The sequence below is a fragment of the Dromaius novaehollandiae genome, chromosome 27 (assembly GCF_036370855.1).
Source record: "Dromaius novaehollandiae isolate bDroNov1 chromosome 27, bDroNov1.hap1, whole genome shotgun sequence".
Taxonomy (NCBI): Eukaryota; Metazoa; Chordata; class Aves; order Casuariiformes; family Dromaiidae; genus Dromaius; species Dromaius novaehollandiae.
In genome coordinates, this window is record NC_088124.1 from 2175825 (window position 1) to 2193049 (window position 17225).

The 17225-nt window shown below is 46.7% G+C and overlaps 1 protein-coding gene across 1 annotated transcript; it reads right to left on the reverse strand.

Moving 5' to 3' along the window:
* Positions 1-1261: 1261 nt before the first annotated feature.
* On the reverse strand, positions 1262-13089 carry TIMM17A (translocase of inner mitochondrial membrane 17A). Its single transcript, XM_026101216.2, has 6 exons — positions 13010-13089; positions 8696-8795; positions 7641-7704; positions 6046-6174; positions 5531-5641; positions 1262-2916 (listed from the first exon to the last, which is right to left on the reverse strand). Exons 1-6 carry the CDS (start codon positions 13033-13035, stop codon positions 2846-2848), a joined length of 501 nt encoding a protein of 166 aa, XP_025957001.1. The 5' UTR covers positions 13036-13089; the 3' UTR covers positions 1262-2845.
* Between the last annotated feature and the right edge of the window lie 4136 nt (positions 13090-17225).

Sequence of the window (17225 nt, forward strand, 5' to 3'; positions counted from 1 at the left end):
TTGTCGTGCTGGTAGCCTCTGTCTCGTTTCTTGGGTGTCCGGGGGCCTGGAAGACGCTCCTCTCTAGCTGTGCTATTGCAGAGATGAGGCGGGGAGCTGGATGGCTAGAGGATGGCTGTGGCTGTGCTTCTGGGTGTTGGGATGCAGCACGGAGTCTCCTGGAGCGCTGTCTGCACTAATCCGGGTACCCAGGGGGTGGGTGTAGAGAAGGGACTGTACAGGGGGTGGGTGGCTGCCGCAAAGGGAGCTCTGAGCCCCCTCAAGCACTCGGAGGCAGGAGCAGTGCGATTCCTCCCAGCCGCAGCAGTGAGTTAGACGGCCCCAACATCAGCACTAAAACGCAGGAAGCTCTTAGGCAGCGCAGAGATAACAGGGCAGGAAGCCCTTCCCCAGCCACCGACCGTGTTGCCCCACAGGGCAGCGGGAGCTGCTGCCTTTCCTCCTCGGATCCCGAGGGCAGGTCGGATCCAGGTGGAGGACAGCCAGGGAGCTCTCCGCGCAGGCCCTGCTACCCTGTAGGGCATACAGGTGGAATAAAGCTCACCTCAGGCCTGCTACGGTACAGAGGGGTGAGGGGTTCCCTGCCTCCCAGGCAGTCCTTACAGCCAGTCCTGCACCCCCCCCCAAGTCACAACCCTGGCCGAAGCCTCTTCCCAGACAAAACGTCCCCAAGCCAAGACGTCCCCCGCGTGTGTTTCCATGCTGCTGCTTAAATATGGGCAAAGAGCTGCCCTCTGGGCAGTGGCAGCAGCCGCTACCCCATCACCCGTCCGGCCCCCGAGCTCCTGCAGGCCTGGCTCTTCCCGGCCGACGGCAACGGCACGTGGCCTATCCTGGGAATCGCTCAGCTCTCGGGCAAAATGAGCTAACCCTGTCCGGAGCGGGCAGAGCATTGCAGTAACAACAGCAGCCTGAAATAGCCTCAGTTGAGTCATATTTCCCCTCCCCAGCAAACCCCTAAGGATGTTTCAGTGGTGCAAGAGTCAGGCTGGTAAATAAAATCCTCAAGCTGTGGGTTAACGACAGCTAAGCAGAGGCTGGGATGTTCCGGCTGCCCAGCCCCCTGGGAGACGCACGGATTTGAACAGTGCCAGAGTGCTCTAATCCTGCATCAAGAGTACAGAAAAGACATCTGCTGATTAACATGCAGATTTGGATAGACAGGGGAGGAGTGTAATTCTCTCTTAAATACCAGTGACTTGCCCCTCTTCTCATGGCTGGGATCCCAACCGAGAACAAAAGAGAGCACTCTCCGGCCGAGTGACATAAATCGCAAAAATTGTCTTTACAATTCACCTGAGGAACCAAGTAAGCAGCAAAGCACAACATGTCTTCACAAATACAGTGCTTTTTTGCTAAAGAGTTTTGAAAATTACACACCAGCAGCAACTAAACTAAACCGTAAGGTACCAGGCAGTCAGAAAGCAAGGCACAGTAGTCCTGGAGGAGTTTCAGGACAGGCAAGCTGATGGAAAGAGGCATGACAAATCTCACTTTTACAGAATGACAGGACATAGGAGCCCTGCATTCAGGATCTTCCTACTGCATGCACACACCGTACAATTCTAATTCCCCATTTACCAAATGTTACAGTGACCGCTTTCGTGTTGTGTTCATCCTCTCCTCCTGCTAAACAGGTCTGATTTAGTTTCTTCACAGAGGGTGCAGAGATTAAGCACCTTCCTGGGCAGAGGGAAAGCCATGAAGTGGCTCAGAGAATATTACAAAAGCAAGTGTGCAAGTATGAATATTCTACCAAGAACTGCCAGCAAGCAATAGCATTAATTAGGACATACAACAGAAAACCCCGCTGGATACAATTTTGTCACTGCTGGCAAAAGGGAACATGCCTCCATCACTGGAGTTTTAAGAACAAAAACAAAGTGTAAATGTTGTACTGATGCTTCTTTCCAGAGCAGTTGGAGGACAGGATCCAAGAGTCAGGGCAAGAGAGGCTGCAACGGCAGCATGCATACAGGTAGGATCTGCTTCACCCCTCCAGCCCCACACACCTACGTATTTTTTCTCATCTCCTTTTGCTCTGGGGCCCTACGGCCATCTCCTCATCAAGCAGCTCTAGGAGCGGAAGCTTTCTACACTGTTCCCTTTGGAGCTCGTTGCGGGAGCCACAGCAAGCAGCAGCGGAGCTGAAGCCAAAGCTACGATCTCGGCTCAGCAGCAGAATTACCAAGCCGCTGCTTCTTGCCAAAAGGGGCTCAGGCCTTGGCAGTTTACAGGAAGGCCAGAAGTACACTGCAGCCTGTGGATTCACAACAGAGAGATTCGGCTTTAACTGAAGAACTTATTTTGCATGGCAATCATGTACAAAACATAGATCAATGTGAAAAACATATTGCTGGAAGTAACTTTCACTGGCTTGCATATCCTCCCAATAACATTCGCCTCAGGAGTGTAAAACAGGACTGTATGTAGATGTGTTCTTTGCCTTAAGCTGAAATCTGTGTTGCAACCTAAACCTCACAGAGAAGAAGCTAAACTCCAGATGCTTTCACTGTTGATGGTTAATGCCACACGTCAGAGAAGACTCCAAAGAAATTCACTTCAGTCCACGTCCAAAGGATTACAAGACTCCATTTGGTCCTTGTCTTAAATCTCCATGTATTCTATCAGACATGTATTAACATTACAGCAATGGAATCTAGTATGAATAAATATATCGATCTTCTAAAAGTTCCCAGTGTAAAGCTGCACGGAAGTGCTGAAGGTCCTCTTGGCATGGTTTGTGTAAGAGACTACAACTGGTGTTACAACATACCACATCTTGGTCCTCCAGCATTTTAAATTACAGCTCACGTAACAGTATGAACTAGCAGAATGAAGATAATCACTGGTATTGTCTGTAGTCGCCAAATGGAGAGGGCTGCAACTGGGAGGGGTCATCTGAAAATTGAGGGCCTGTGAATAAGGCAATAGAAAGAAGGCAAATAAGAAATACAAAAAGACAGAAGATTCTTTGTACTAAAAGCATGAGGCACAGCCACAGGTTTTGCTTTTAAATATAAATCCCTTCTAAAATTAATGAAGCCAATAACAAGACTTTATATGTGACACTTTTCATTCAGAGAATTTCAAGAGCTTTATGCATTGATAATCTCATTCCAATAGGGGACATATTTTTACTCCTTTATATATAGGGAAATGAGAGCAGGGAGAGGTACACATTTTTGGTCACCTAAAGGAGCTAGAAACCTCTGCTTTATTGCCCTTCAGTTGAACTTGGGCACCTTGTAAAAGTCTACCCACAATAAATTGCCTGACAATAAAGCAAGCCAATGGAATGGAACAAATGACTGTGGAGTCAGCTTCCCGACTCATCTTACTAACGTGCTGTTAGAAGGAAGCCGTACTTTTTACTCTATGCCAGTTTAAGAGAGATTAAATTGTAACACACAGATGATACCCTTTCACTAAAGCAGGTCATTTTAAAATGTTTTTGTATTAAGAAATTATTCTAATTTAGACTGCACAAAGAACACCAGTGAACAAACCTGAAAGAGGGAGCGTATCAGGAATTAGTGGCTTAGTACTAGTCCTTTCTACAGTGTTTTTGTCTATATTCCTTCCAAAATAAGGTGGGGCAACTAAGTCCAGCATGTTACTTTATTTGTACCATCCAAAGAGCGCATAGCATTACTGCAACAATGAACACAGCTGTATCTACACAGCTTTTATCATAACACAACCACAGGTCAACCAGCTCTGCATATCCTGAGCTGTCACGCTTCCTATTTCCCTCTCTGCATTCTCGAAAATATGGGTAGCCATCTCATCAGAAGAACACACACGAAGTGCATACGCAACACCATCAATGCAGAAGTCAGTACAGTCCAGGATTTCCCACTGCTCTCAACTGTAAGAGGACTGGTCACTCTTACCATATAAATATTAGAGAATACATATGGAAACCACTGTCTCCTCAGCAAAACAATTATGTCTTGGTTTGGAAACCAAAGGAGGGACACCAGCAGCTAGGAATACTATTCCAGTATTTAGTATTTTGCATGGGCAAGTATTTATGTAAGTTGTTACAGACCTGGCTAACTGAAGTCTCAGCTTGCATTTTGCTTTAAAAAAAAAAAAAAAAGTGGCTCCACTTTTTGCAATGGTTTAAAAAAGAAAAATGCCATCTCCATGACGACTACCTTTCTCCGAAATCTTTCATTTCTCTCTGCCCACTGATCCTTATCACCTCATTTAAACCAGGGTGATCCACATGTTTGCACAGAGACCATATCTAGCCTGCCAGAATAATCCATCTTGCCCACAACTTGCTGCTTGCTATTCTCTCAAATCTGTTCTTATCCACTACGCAGCTGCTGACTAAAATACTTCTGCCCCCATGTGACAAGGTTGTGTGGATGTATGAGGGAACAAGGCAGAAGACCGATTCCACAGTCTTATCAGCGTGTGGATACCAAGGACATCCCTGCTCTCAGCCATGCAGGGTCCGGTCTCTCAGTGGCAAGGAGCTGCAAATCCCATCCAGGCTGGAGTCAACGGGATGGGGTTGGGGTGTCTCCTCTGTTAACACCCCCCACATCTGCACATTTTGCTCAGATGAATCCCAAATTATCTTCTCCTCCTGCTGAAGCCCCAGGACTGACCCATGTCCCACGGTGCCTTCAAAATCCTCAAGCGCACCACATCCCTATGCCTTTGCGCTGCTGCGTGATAACCAATCTTGTCAGTTCAAGTAGGTGTAGATTTCTCTAGAATAGTCACCCCACAGACAGAAAATTAGAAAACCTTTTGCATCATCAGCAATGTGCAGCTCCTTCTCGCCTTTCTCCAACCTTATGAGCTGGCTTTCTCCCCCAGAGCAGCTTCTCTAAGCAACTGGCAGAGTAGATTTACTGCATTATAAGACTGATGTCTGGAAGAGGTACAGTACTCAAGACCAGAGTCTTTGGGCCAATGTGCATCCTTATGAATCACATGCAGATACAAATAATGCCCGGACTAAACCTTCAGTATTTTTCCCCTGTAAAATATATATAAACTAGTTTGTATATATGCTATACAACCAAACGATTTGTTAAAGACATCAGGTTAATGCCTACAAAGTTCACCAGCATCTTTTTTATTTTAGGAGACAAGCTGAAACAGAGAGCACCACTGAACAGAAAGTTATTTGTAGGGCACAACACATGCTTTGTGGTAGAATTTCTATCACCATACCTGTTTTGGAGACGTGAGTGTTTAAAAGAATACTCATTAAGTGGGGGAGCAGAAAACAATAAAAGACGTTGAAATGAAAGAGAAGGAAGTGCACAGGAGTCAAATCCACACCTATTGTATTTATCTAGTTATTTAATAACTCAACTGTACATACACCTGGAGAACCAGACTCTAAAGATATAATGGAACATGATCTTAGAGGTGACGGAGTTTCGAAACTGGAAAATGATGTTTGCTTACTTTGTTTCCTCAAAATGGCTATTCTCCAGTGTGCGCATTTTCAATTTGCATTATAAAAGCCTTGCAATACCATAATCTGATGGTTCCTTACCATTTGGAAACTGTGTGGATGCAAATCTTGTTAACAGAATACCAGCTCCTTCAATTAAAGCTAGGAGAATTCCTCCCATTGCAGCAGATCCAACCATGGCAACAGGTCCATCTAAAAATAAAAAGTACAAAACACATCCTTCTTTTCTTTTTTTTGATGCATTACTTGGCACATTATAGTTCTTTTTTTATAGTTATAATCTCTCCTATGAGCAGACTCAGAAGCAGCAATTTTGCATCCATTAAGCCTCATTAACATCACCAATAAAAGGATAATTACTAGGTAACTCCCCCCCTTCCTCAAAGAAACAAAAGAACACCGGTAATGTTTGAGAACGTGATTATTACTTTCGTAAGCACAGGACAAAGGTTTAAGATTATCTTTCAATCCACTGTGCTTATAAGGAAATTCCAGTCTGGATATCACATGCTTTTGCTTCACTATAATGATAAGAACGGTACATTTAGAATATGGAACTTTTTCAATTAATATCTTCCCAGAGCTTCGTTTCTTACTTCTTGCAGCTAATATGGCTCCAGTTAGGGCTCCGCTTGTGATTGAATTCCATGGATCTTCTTTACCTCTCATTCTTACCATACTGCAGTCAATCATGGAGAAGAGTCCTCCCCAAACAGCAAAACTACCTATTAGAAAGTTGGGAAAAAAAAAAACAAAGAAAGAATAGTTTAGACAAAGCAGGCAAGCCAGCCATTGTTACACTGGAGCCAGAAAATAAAGAGATGGTGTAATATTAGCACACTTGCTTTCAGACATGAAAGCATATTCAAACTCAGAAAGAACCAAACAAAGCCATCAACAAAACATGGGTTTAAAAAAAAAAAATCTATATTGAGAAAAAAACTTGCCCAATGACATACATACATACCTATATAAACCTCTAATTCAAATTAATAATAGAAAACTTACCAAATATCAGTGATTATAATGGAATTTCCATCCTAATGAAGGTACATTCACTCAGGGAACTTTCGTATAGAAAAAAATGGAGTAATGTTTTAAACATGTTTACTCACAGAGAATGAGGTACAGCAATTTAGCACCTCATCCTAATACCGTTTCTGGCATCTCAAGAGATTAGTATTGGTCTGTACTGTACGACAGACAAAAAGGATGTGACAGTTTTCAGAACGCAACTTTTAAAGTGTCTTAATGCCTTTGAAAGCTTAATACTAGATAAAAATCATGCAGAAACAGGAGGATGAATTCCTCTCTCTTTGCACGGTCACCATAGGCTGCAGCCACCACATTCCCCTGCTCCACATCACACTCTCATTTTCTCCTTTTATAATACCATAACTCAATTTGCCTGTCAGAATAGCATAATGGGAAATGAGCAGCTCTTTGGGCATACTTTGATGCTGAACCACCTTTGAGAGGTCAGAATATCATTTTGACTGAAGTCATGGTTTTATGACTCTGGATTTTTACACATTCCACAAAAATGAGCGAACTTTACAGAGCTTACCACAGGGGAACTAGTCTAAAATCCCAACCATATCCACTGAACCACTTCATTTAGCTCAGAGATCGATCATTTCTTTTAGTGAGTCAAATATCTTCATTTTAAAACAAATCCTCTCTCTCTCTGACGTGAGGTAATGGGAAACTAGGATACTCATTTTTTCTCATTGTCCACAGTAACACTGAAGCTTGCAGGCCTGGGCTGCTTCCAGCAGGGGCAATTTGGCTGCTTTCCCTAGGCACCTGCAGTGCTCCTTGCTCTCAACAGTCTAAGCTCGCTGCAAGAGCTGGACCTGGGCTAATCAGGCAACTCTGGACTGCGAGCACAACGCACAGGCTCCCAGGCAGCTCTGCACAGACTTGGTTCAAGCCTGACAAAATTATTAACCCTGGGGCTTATCATCCCACAAATATAAGCACATTTATTCCAGACCTAAATTAGTTCTGGATGCAACGGAACCATATTTACACAGTGTTTGGACTAACAAACCCTGCTGAAACACAGCTGGCCTGCTGGAAAGCATCTCAGGTGCCCCTGCGCTTGTACCATGTTATTATTCCCGTACTGGGTTATCTATCAACAGCCAACGCAGAGGTGACTGTAGCAATGATACAAAATTACACTTACCTCCCAACTGTGGCGCTCTGGTTTTAACAGCTGTCAAACTTCCCCGCAGCCGGTGGTTTACACCCTACAACAAACCAGAAATGACAGTGAGAATAAAACAAAGTGAAATCTTGCATGCATTCTGACTGTGTATAACCAAAACCAGCCACAGACCAGATATATTTCTGAGCATCCTCAACAGCTGTGACCAGAAACTGTTAGAAACACAGTCATTTTAGACTGCATTTTACAAATACATTAACATTTATCATATTCCCGTAATACACACAAAAAGGACAGAAATTAATTACAGCCATCAAACAAACAGCAGCATCTAGGTAGGTAACTGGTGCATGTAGCTGCAGTGAGGAGACTGCCCATGGAGAGCAGGAATCCACCCAGAAGAGTGCCATGGGACTGCACTAGAGGGAAACTGCATACTGTAATATTACATTTCTATGAGCATTTTATCTGCTTTAGTTACAAGCAACTTCCCTAAGCTCAAACTAGCAGGTATGAGAGGAAAAACGTGTGTTTTCTCCCTTTCAATCAACAGCCCCCTGCAACATTTCTCAAACACACATGAAACAGGTTTGTCCTATTTTTGCCGTGTGCATTCCATAAGCAGGGAAAAATAAATGCAACTGAGAAATGGGAAATGCTTTTTCTTCTCTAAGCTAGAAACAGCCAGAAGACAGATAATGCAAATTAAATTACTTTCTTGAAAACTGTCACTTCCTTAAATCCATAAACAGGAGGAAACCTGGCTTTAAGATCTAATCCAGAAAACTATAATCACTAACTTGCACCATACACATCCAACCTCACCGGTTGTCCCCCATTAAGCCATTGCTGCTGGACAGCTAGAGATCATCCAAGACCCCAGAGAATTACTACCACATATTTTCCATGGATTTAGACTCCTGGTTTCAATTAATGGCATGTGGGTCATTAATTATTCCCACTTGATAGGCAAAGATTTCTTCTCTTTCACCTCCCTCTAGCAAGTTTCACCGTTGAGGGAAAAAGAAAAGAGGATTGCACTCTTAATGCACTTGTCAAACTGTTCTACTTACCACTGGGGAATTTCTGAACCCCTTGATAGCTTGGAAAATGCCACCTCCTATGGCTCCCATTGTGAAAGCGCCCCCGCAGTCATCCACTATCCTCCAGGGACTGTAAAGAAAAACAAAGATTAAAACACTAAAATCTATGTTAAAATGTGCAAGCAACTGTAACGGATCCCCCATTCACGCATCCAACGTATTCCAGCTGGAAATTTACCATCAAAATGAATGTCGCAGCATCCAAAAATGGAGTGAAAAACCAAAACTGCCAGCTGTAGTGTCTCACATCCAGCTTGGTGAACAGACATCAACAGAACGCAAGCACAGGAAATATTATAGCAAAACAAACTAGACTTTCACCCAGAGTCTAACTACTTGTCTCCCTAGAATGGTAAACATCAAATAGAGAAAAGAATTGCTCGAACTCCTCACACAAGATACAGAAATGTATTTCCACCATGGAAAACTTATTTGGAATTCCAGCTAATAATCAGCTCAGCTCTATTTATGCAATCTAAATAGCTAATTGAATTTATTGTTCTTATTCTTGTCTTAACCTACAAACTTAGGTGGCCAAATGCACACAAGGCTTGGTTCACAGCCAGCTTAAAACTCTGCTGTCCTGAATTACTCATATTTTTCATTAGTTCTGGTTATTTAAAAGGGAGGCTTCAAAGTCATCTTTTGTGAAGCTGAAAAGGTTCGTTTTCTTGCACCCGGGATCTTTGAAGCTCACTGAAACAGAAACACAGGAATGCTCACACAGATCTATTTAGAGGTGCAAAAGGCCAGGACTCCTGCCTCCAGCAACAGGGAGCAATTGAACGTTTCAGAACGGCATGAAAAACTTTGCGGCAGAAAAAATACTTGTGGCAAACACTTTCAACAGCAGTGAGGTGAGCTTTAATTTGGGGTTTACCAACCCCTTGAAAAATGTTGCCAAGTACTGGCACCTTGTAATTCTCTGTCACTAAATGGAGCTGCTGAAACTAGGTGAGTGCTAACCAGCAATTACCTCTGCTGCCGCTGCTGCTAATTTCAAAGCAGGCGCACTAACAAAAGTTATTTTGATTCTTTCATCTTGCATCAAAATATTTACTAGTAAAAGGCCAACCCTCCAGAAGATTACAGCTTCTGCACTAGCAATAGCTAGCAAACCCACCAAAAACTAGACCACAATAACACGTTTGTTCACAAAATTGAGCAGTATGGCAAGCCCGATGCTCACGTTGTTCTCTTGCAATTAGAACAATCACAGACATGAATATTGATGTATTTTTTCAATCTCACTTTCAACTTAATGCTTCTGTTCTTGACAACTCCCTCTAGCATCCAGCTCCACTGTCATCACACACTCCTGAACGTGAGAACACAATTCATTCATCAGCTTTGAATCTGCCACTTTTTTCTTCACAGAACATGTTAATGCTCTTCCCCTGGAAGGGGGAGAAAACATCGCCTCCTTTCTCCAGACCACTTGTGCTGCATGATTTTGTCATGATTCTTCTTTTCTTCCTGCAAAAACTTCCAAAATTTTCAGTTTCTCCACCTAAACATTCTCCCAGGCTCTTCACTTATTTTCATGACCTATTTCTGAATCTAACACTACAGGCACCGTAATGGGATGGCCCAACCAGTTCTGCACACCTTCTCAATGAAGATAAATCACTTGCTCGGACACGTGAGCTTGTTTTGTTGCTTGACTTTTGCATCCTGACACTACTTTGTTGTTCCGAATGCAGCGGCACCCCGACCGAACGTCATCGCTGATCTTCCATGAAGACAACTACATCCTGCTCCCGAGCTCACATCCAGTGCAGAAACCAGTCAACAGGGAAAGGATTTAAAATTTTCCCACCACGGCATTTTTGACAGGTAGGGTATTTTTATCGCCCGACCTGTAATATGCTTTCTCCTCCATTTCCTTACAAATTCCCTCTGGTTTTGACTGAATAAAAATTAAAAAATTAGCTCCAGTTCATGTTTTATTGTCTTTCCACAAAGTCCCCTATTTTGTACATGTTAATGATTAGGAAAAGGTAACAAGTACAGAATTTTACAGGCACATTGTTATCAGCAACGCCAGGAAGAAAAGCTACTGTGTCATTCTTGGGGGGGGGGGGGGGGGGCCTGTTCTCCACATTTCCTATCCAGATTTGGATGCACGCTATCATGAATAAAACATCTCATCACAACTCCCTTCCTGTATGAGCTTATTAAGAATGATCTTGTTAAAAGGCTTTCTGAAAATATAAACAGATCACGCCAAGCCATCTTCCACTTACCCACAAGGTCAAAGAATTCCAATTTAGCAAAATGTGACACAGAGGGTTCATTAATTAGACCTCAGCCACAAAAATGATTTCCTAGATTTTTTTTTTCCCCTCTTAACTCTGCTTCAGATGTAAAGCATCAGAGGGTTCTTAATTTTGCTTTTAAGCTATCCTCCAAGCTTCTGCAGGAAGAGCTTTTAAATAAGAAAATCTCTTTGATGCCACCACAACTACTTCATACCTGAGTTCCTTTGAACTCCTGGAGAGATGCTACACGTAGCTGAAAACTGATACAAAAAACCCATCACTGGCAGTACTTGACGTAAGACATCAGAAGAGAGTAAAATAGATGATTCCACTATTTATTTGGCACTTATACAGAAGCTTAATGTTACTGATGCTTCACTGATTTTATGGAGACCGCTCACAACAGAAAAGCGATGAGCTGCACGCAAGGTAAGGCAAGGTTGCTACAGTAATCCCAGCGCTCCTGATGGCAACCGAGAGCTCCTGTGAACGGTCTGGGGACCAGGAGGGCTCAGGGCGAGGGATTTGCCCAGTCCAGAGCTTCATTTATGCCACTGAGCCTGGGAGCAGCTACACACCAGCTCAAGCAGCCGTTGTTAGCCAGCACAGACACACCGAGGATATTGTACGGCGTGGTAATGCACTCAGAGCGAACGGCAGTGACTGACAGCGCAGCAAGATTAAAAAAGAAAAATCTTTGTCTCTCTGAAATGAGAGCGAACTGGGGACCGTGGCAGTAGAGAGGATGTGCGTCCAACCAGCAGCGTTGGCAGAGAAAAGCCAGCTTCGACTGCGTCTCACTGAGACGGGCAAAGCGTAACGTCAAACCGCGCAGGCCTGACGCCATCACGACCACACGAAGACCCACGTTAAGGAAGGCGAGTGAGATGCCGACCACAGCCAAGTCTGACAGTGTCGTCATCCAAGGAAGCCACATCCCAGAGCGGGGGTGATCACCGAAACAGGGAGTCTGGGAGATAACAGCAAGCAACCAGCAGTAGGGACAAAACGCAATCTGGGAGGTCACATAACCATCCTACAGCTTAGCAGCGAAAGGTCGCCATCACATGATCTTATTAAAGTGAGAATGGGATTACCTGTAGCTCACCATAGGAAAAAAAGGAAAAAACCCACCAGATTTTGTTAATATCCCAGATCTAGTGCTGTAGACTCAAGAAATGTCGTCTTGAGGTTTGTGAAGAAACTCAAAACGTGGCAATACAGCATTTTCCGAAGTTTTGGGAAAAGCCTCACAAATAGTCACTAATAAATATTTGTAGAGAAAGACAGACCTCCACATACTTCTGAACCCAAGCTTCCATGTAAACGTTTTATTATCACAAATAAAACCTTTAAATAGTAACAAACAGCTGTGAGCACTTACAAAGCCCCTGCTGAAAGCCAACTGGTTTTAAATGCTGCCAGTGCATTAGCAGAGACACCCGTGGAGCCACGGGGATGAATTTTTGCCCGGGTTCACGCTGATATGTTGCTGCTTAATAAAAGCGAGGGAAAGAGCGGCACAGGGCCCCTCCCTGCCCCCGGGGGGGCACTGCAGAGGGTGGTGCTGCACGAGGAGCGTGTGTGTATGTTCGTATATATGATTATACAGCCGTGAGGCAGCGGGCCCGGTGGCCACACGCTGCTACAGCAGAAGGGCCCCAGGGCCAGGCCCGCAGCCCAGCCCCGGGCAGGCCCCGCTCGTGTCCGTTCTCCCAGCCCCCGCTACCGACCACCACAGCTTCCCCCGGCTACCCGGCATCAAACGGGCACCGCCCGCCCCCGCCGAGCCGCAGGGGGAGGAGGCAGGTCCGTCGGCCACCTCCCCGTGCCGAGCGGCGGCGGCGGCCATGGCAGCGGCACCGCCAAGGTCACCCGCCGCCGCCGCCGCCGCGCACGGGAGGCCACAGGGAGCGGCCGCCCCCCTCCCCCCGCGCCGCGCGCGCCCCCGGAGCCCGCCAAAACCAACGGTCGCCGCGCGACCCCCCCCACCCGCCTCCCCGGCCGCGCGGCGGCCGCTCACCAGGGCTCGCGCGCGTACTCCTCCATCTTGGCACGCTCCACCGCCCTCCCGCCGCGCCATTGGCTCGCCGGCCCCCGGCGCCGGCCAATGGGGAGCGGAGGGCGGGAGCACGGCGGGAAGCGCGTGTCGCGCGGGGCGGTGTTTGCGCGTGCGCACTCTCTTTCCCCCCTAACTCGGTCCCGGCCTTCGGCTCTTCAGGGCGCCTCAGGGCGCCGCCGCGCAGCTGGGGCCGCCGCAGCTGGGCCCGAGCGGGCCCGTCGGCCCCGCTGCTGTTGTCCCGCCACCAGCTAAGGGCGTTGCAGGAGCTGTCCGTCCCCCGGGGAGGGGAGGGAGCGTTTCCGGGGGGGCTGCCCTCGCTGGGTGCCCTGCGCGGCACTGGGGCTGCCTGCGCGCCCCACACGTGCTTAGGTGCAGGTTCCTCCACCAAGAAGAGACTGAGGCGCAGAAAATAGAGGCAGGTAAAAGCCCTGTCGAGGCTGAGCCCAGGTCAGGTTACTCCGAGAAAGGCAGGGAACACAAAGCTGCTTTTACGTCGCCCTTAACATCATCTAATAAATATATAGTGCCCAGACCAAGATGCGTCTGCTGTAAAAACGTTAACAAGGGCTTTGCCGCGTCTTGTGACTTCAGGCCAGGCCGTGGTCGGGCAGCCGAGCGGTCTGTGAATGTGTCCTGGCAGAAAATGCCAAGAACACCCTGGAAATAACAACGTGGATGTGGACAGAGAGCTTCCTGGCCACCTGTTCGCATCCTGGCCCCCCTCCCGCAGTACCCCGCTGAACGGAGAGGGGTCCGCGTGTCTGGTCAGGGTGGCCCAGGGTGACGTTTCCTTCCCAAAAGAGCTGCCAAGGCGCTCAGAGGTGTTCAGGCATCTCCTGCACCACTCTTGAAGCTGGTGAATCGACTGGGGTGACCTCAAGGCGTCCCTGGGGCCGGTCCTGTGACTGGGCAGCGTGGCCAAGCAGGGAATTTGGCCTTAAGCTCTCTGTCAAGAGACGATGACTTGGAGAAGACAGTGTGTCCAGGGAGCTGGGCAGGCAGAGATAGCTGAAAACTGAAGAAGTCTGTGCTGGCAGCCTGCGAAGCACCCCAAAGCCTTTCCCAGAAATGCTTGCAAGCGCTCTACGTTGTAAATCACTCCTTCTTTTCACAGTCCTGATTTAACCTTACACACTGTTCTTTCGTAAAGACAATAAATCGTTCAGTCTCAACATGCAATGTAGATTGTGGTGTGCTGCAGCGTCTGAGCACCAACAAGGCACTTAATTGCTCAAATAAATCATGGGCTGAAGCAATGAAAAGGAACAGAAATGCTCCTCCTGCTTTAATTTGCTGGGTTTGGGGGCTTTAAAAGAGTCCTTGTAAATGTAAAGGTTTCTTCATGGGCTGAAGGAAGCAATTGCGTGTTTGTCCTTGTTTAAGGCGGGATGAGAGCAATGGGTGAAAACATGGTGGTGCAGTAATGGAGGCTACCAGAAGGTGGTATTGTGACTTCTGCTTTGGAAAAGGGAGGGGAAGAAGGGAAGAATAAAAAGTGGAGAAGGGAAGAGTAGAAAGGAAGAGTGGAAAATATCAGTGTCATCCCAGTTGCTTGTTGCCTGATGAGCCTGGGAGCAGACCTCTCCACTGTTACTGTGACTGGCTGTATACTGGTCTGACCCTTCTTCTTAGGGTTGCAATTTCTTTCAATAGCCCCTGTCCTTTCCCCTAATAAGTGATGGGATAGTTGGTCCAGGCTGGACAATAATTCTGGTCATCCCTTTAAGAACCCGCAGGCTGAGGGAGGGCTCTCAAGATGGCCCAAAACTCCCTGCCAAGCTCATGGGTTTGGCAGTGCCCCAGGTGGCTCCAAAATGCCTTCAAGCAGACCGGTCAGGGACAGTGGTGGCATCCCCCTGGCTGGAAGGTGCGCAAGGGTTTTCCAAATCGCCCTACAGCCAGGAGCCGGTTGCTTTCCTGATTTATAACGTTGAGGAGCAAAACTTTGCATTTCAGTGCATGGGTACATTTTCAGTTCAGACTGAAAAAGCAGGTAGATGAGGAGGGAAAAGAGAGGGATCAGGCACGCATCCAAGTCAGGGGGTTTGCATTTCACGCGTGAGTAGGTGTTTTGTGGAGGAAGGTTTTGCATGAAGCTTCAGCTGAGCTCAGGAGAGAAATGCTGTTTCTCTTGCTTGCCGAGGGCGAGAAGTGTGCCAACACATTCCAGCTGTGTGCCACTGCCAGGCAAGCAGGGCCAAGGAGATGTCTTCCGCAAGGAACATCTTATCATAAAATGACAGAGAAGATTGGGGTGTTTAACCTCCTTTCCTCCTACAGGCTCTGAAGGAAGGGGAAAATAAAACAGATCAGAGAGATTTGTCCATTTTTCAGTCCTACTCTGTCAGCTAACAGGAAAAAGTAAGGGAGGACAGAGGGTCATAGGTGGTGGAATGAGAGGTGGGGACATGCAAAGCTTTCCCAGCTCTGCCGCAGACTCCATACATGCACCTGGAAAAGGCACTAAACCTTCCTCTACCTTCGCTCCTCATCTCTTAGACGTGGCTAATAATATTGCCGCACTTCAAAGGAGTGTTGTGCAGAAATACTCATTAGTGCCTCTGAGGTGCTCAGTTGCTATGGAGATGAGGATCTTGATAAGTGCAGAGACTGACAGAGCCTCAGTGAAGACATGAGGCTGCTGGGAGCTTCTTCACGCCGTGCCGCGCTTCCCTGACCGGCACAGCCGCAAAGGGCCGGCTTCATCCCCGGAGGCTGCCGTGGAGCGATGCTCGGGGCCGGCATTCCCCACAGACTTCCTCAGCCCCTGGCTGCTGCTGATCTGTGAAAGAGCAGTCGGTGCAAGCTTATCCAGGGCCCCTCTAATATTATGGGGTGCAAACACTCGATTTCATTTCCAATTTACACGTTGACTGTTTGCAGAGTTTTTATGGAACTCTGTGGAACATGGTGCATCCAGAGCTATGCTATCTCCATTTAAGAAGAGACATATAGCAGCCAAGATAACCTGCAATAAGACCATCCACTGTAATACTCGCACTGTGACAAGTTTGGGGTGACCCCTGCTTCTCCCCTTGCTTTTCTGCTCTTGTCCAAAGACCTCTGCTAATACTCATGGGGGAATATTTCTCTGCAAAACTCTGACTCTGTTTTACCTCTGCCTGGCCAGCTTTGCAACTCACTGGAGGAGACCCCAGCGGGCATATGGACTCTCAAATCAGGGAAGGGTGTATGACACTTTAGGAGAAACTCAGGGCCTCCAAGGTCACAAGGGAGGAAGTGTCATGAGATTGCCAGTAAGGTTCCTCACCATTCAATCTTGAGAGCAATCTTTACATTTCCGCTTAGGACCTTGGCACAGAAATTAGGAGCGTGCTGATAACATTTCCTGTTTATGCCATGTTTCCTGATACTGCTGTGATCAACGTAGATGAGAATCAGGATATCAGAGAGATGGAAGTGATGGGGTGAAATGGGATGAACTTCAATACCGCAACATTTAAGGTTATGCACTTGGAAACTAAAAACAAGAGTTTCTGCTACAATCTGGGAAAAATCTCAGTAGTGCTGGTGGATCATAGGAAGGCTAGGAGCTGCGGCTGGGTGCTGTGATGCTGGAGATAAAAGAAATCCTAGAATGCAACAAGAGTCTGCATTTCCCATCGAAGTGGCAAATGTTTAGTCTGTAACATAAAGCAGTGGAAGACTCACCTAGAGCATCCTGTACCTGTGTTCAGGAACTGCCATGGAGAGAGGCAGAGAAGGTGGTTAGACTGTTGAGGAAAATCTTATAAGCTCTTATTTTATTGAAAGAGAGCAAAGTGCTGCTTGCTTGGACTAGTAATGAGAGTTCAGCCTGGCCGTGGGCTGTTAATATCAGGAGGATGATAAAGGATGAAGGGAAAGGGAGAAGTTGGCAGCGTAACAAATGGGTGCAAAATGCTATGTATGGGCAAAAACTGCCTTGAAACTTGGAGAGAAGAGCATATCTGCCTCTTTCCCTCCAGGAGAACTGACAGGTGCCAATAAGCTTCCTTTCGGATCAGGCTGAAGGAAAGTAGGTGCCCCCAACCAAAGCCCAGACTTGGGGCATTGCCGGAAGCAAAAGCAGGAGACGCTCGGGAATTTGGACAGCACAGAAGAAGGGACATCTCTGGGGCTTGGCGAAGGGGAAATGGGAAGGCTGTGATGAGGAGCGCCTGCAGAAACACCCCTG

What these genes read in the sequence shown, in the direction of transcription:
- TIMM17A (XM_026101216.2), bottom strand. Translation starts at nt 13,035, where the DNA reads ATGGAGGAGTACGCGCGCGAGCCCTG. An exon ending in GGTTCAGAAATTCCCCAGTG is followed by an intron (nt 7,705 to 8,695) that starts GTAAGTAGAACA and finishes GGTTTGTTGTAG; the next exon opens with GGTGTAAACCACCGGCTGCG. An exon ending in AGCCATATTAGCTGCAAGAA is followed by an intron (nt 5,642 to 6,045) that starts GTAAGAAACGAA and finishes TTTTATTTTTAG; the next exon opens with ATGGACCTGTTGCCATGGTT.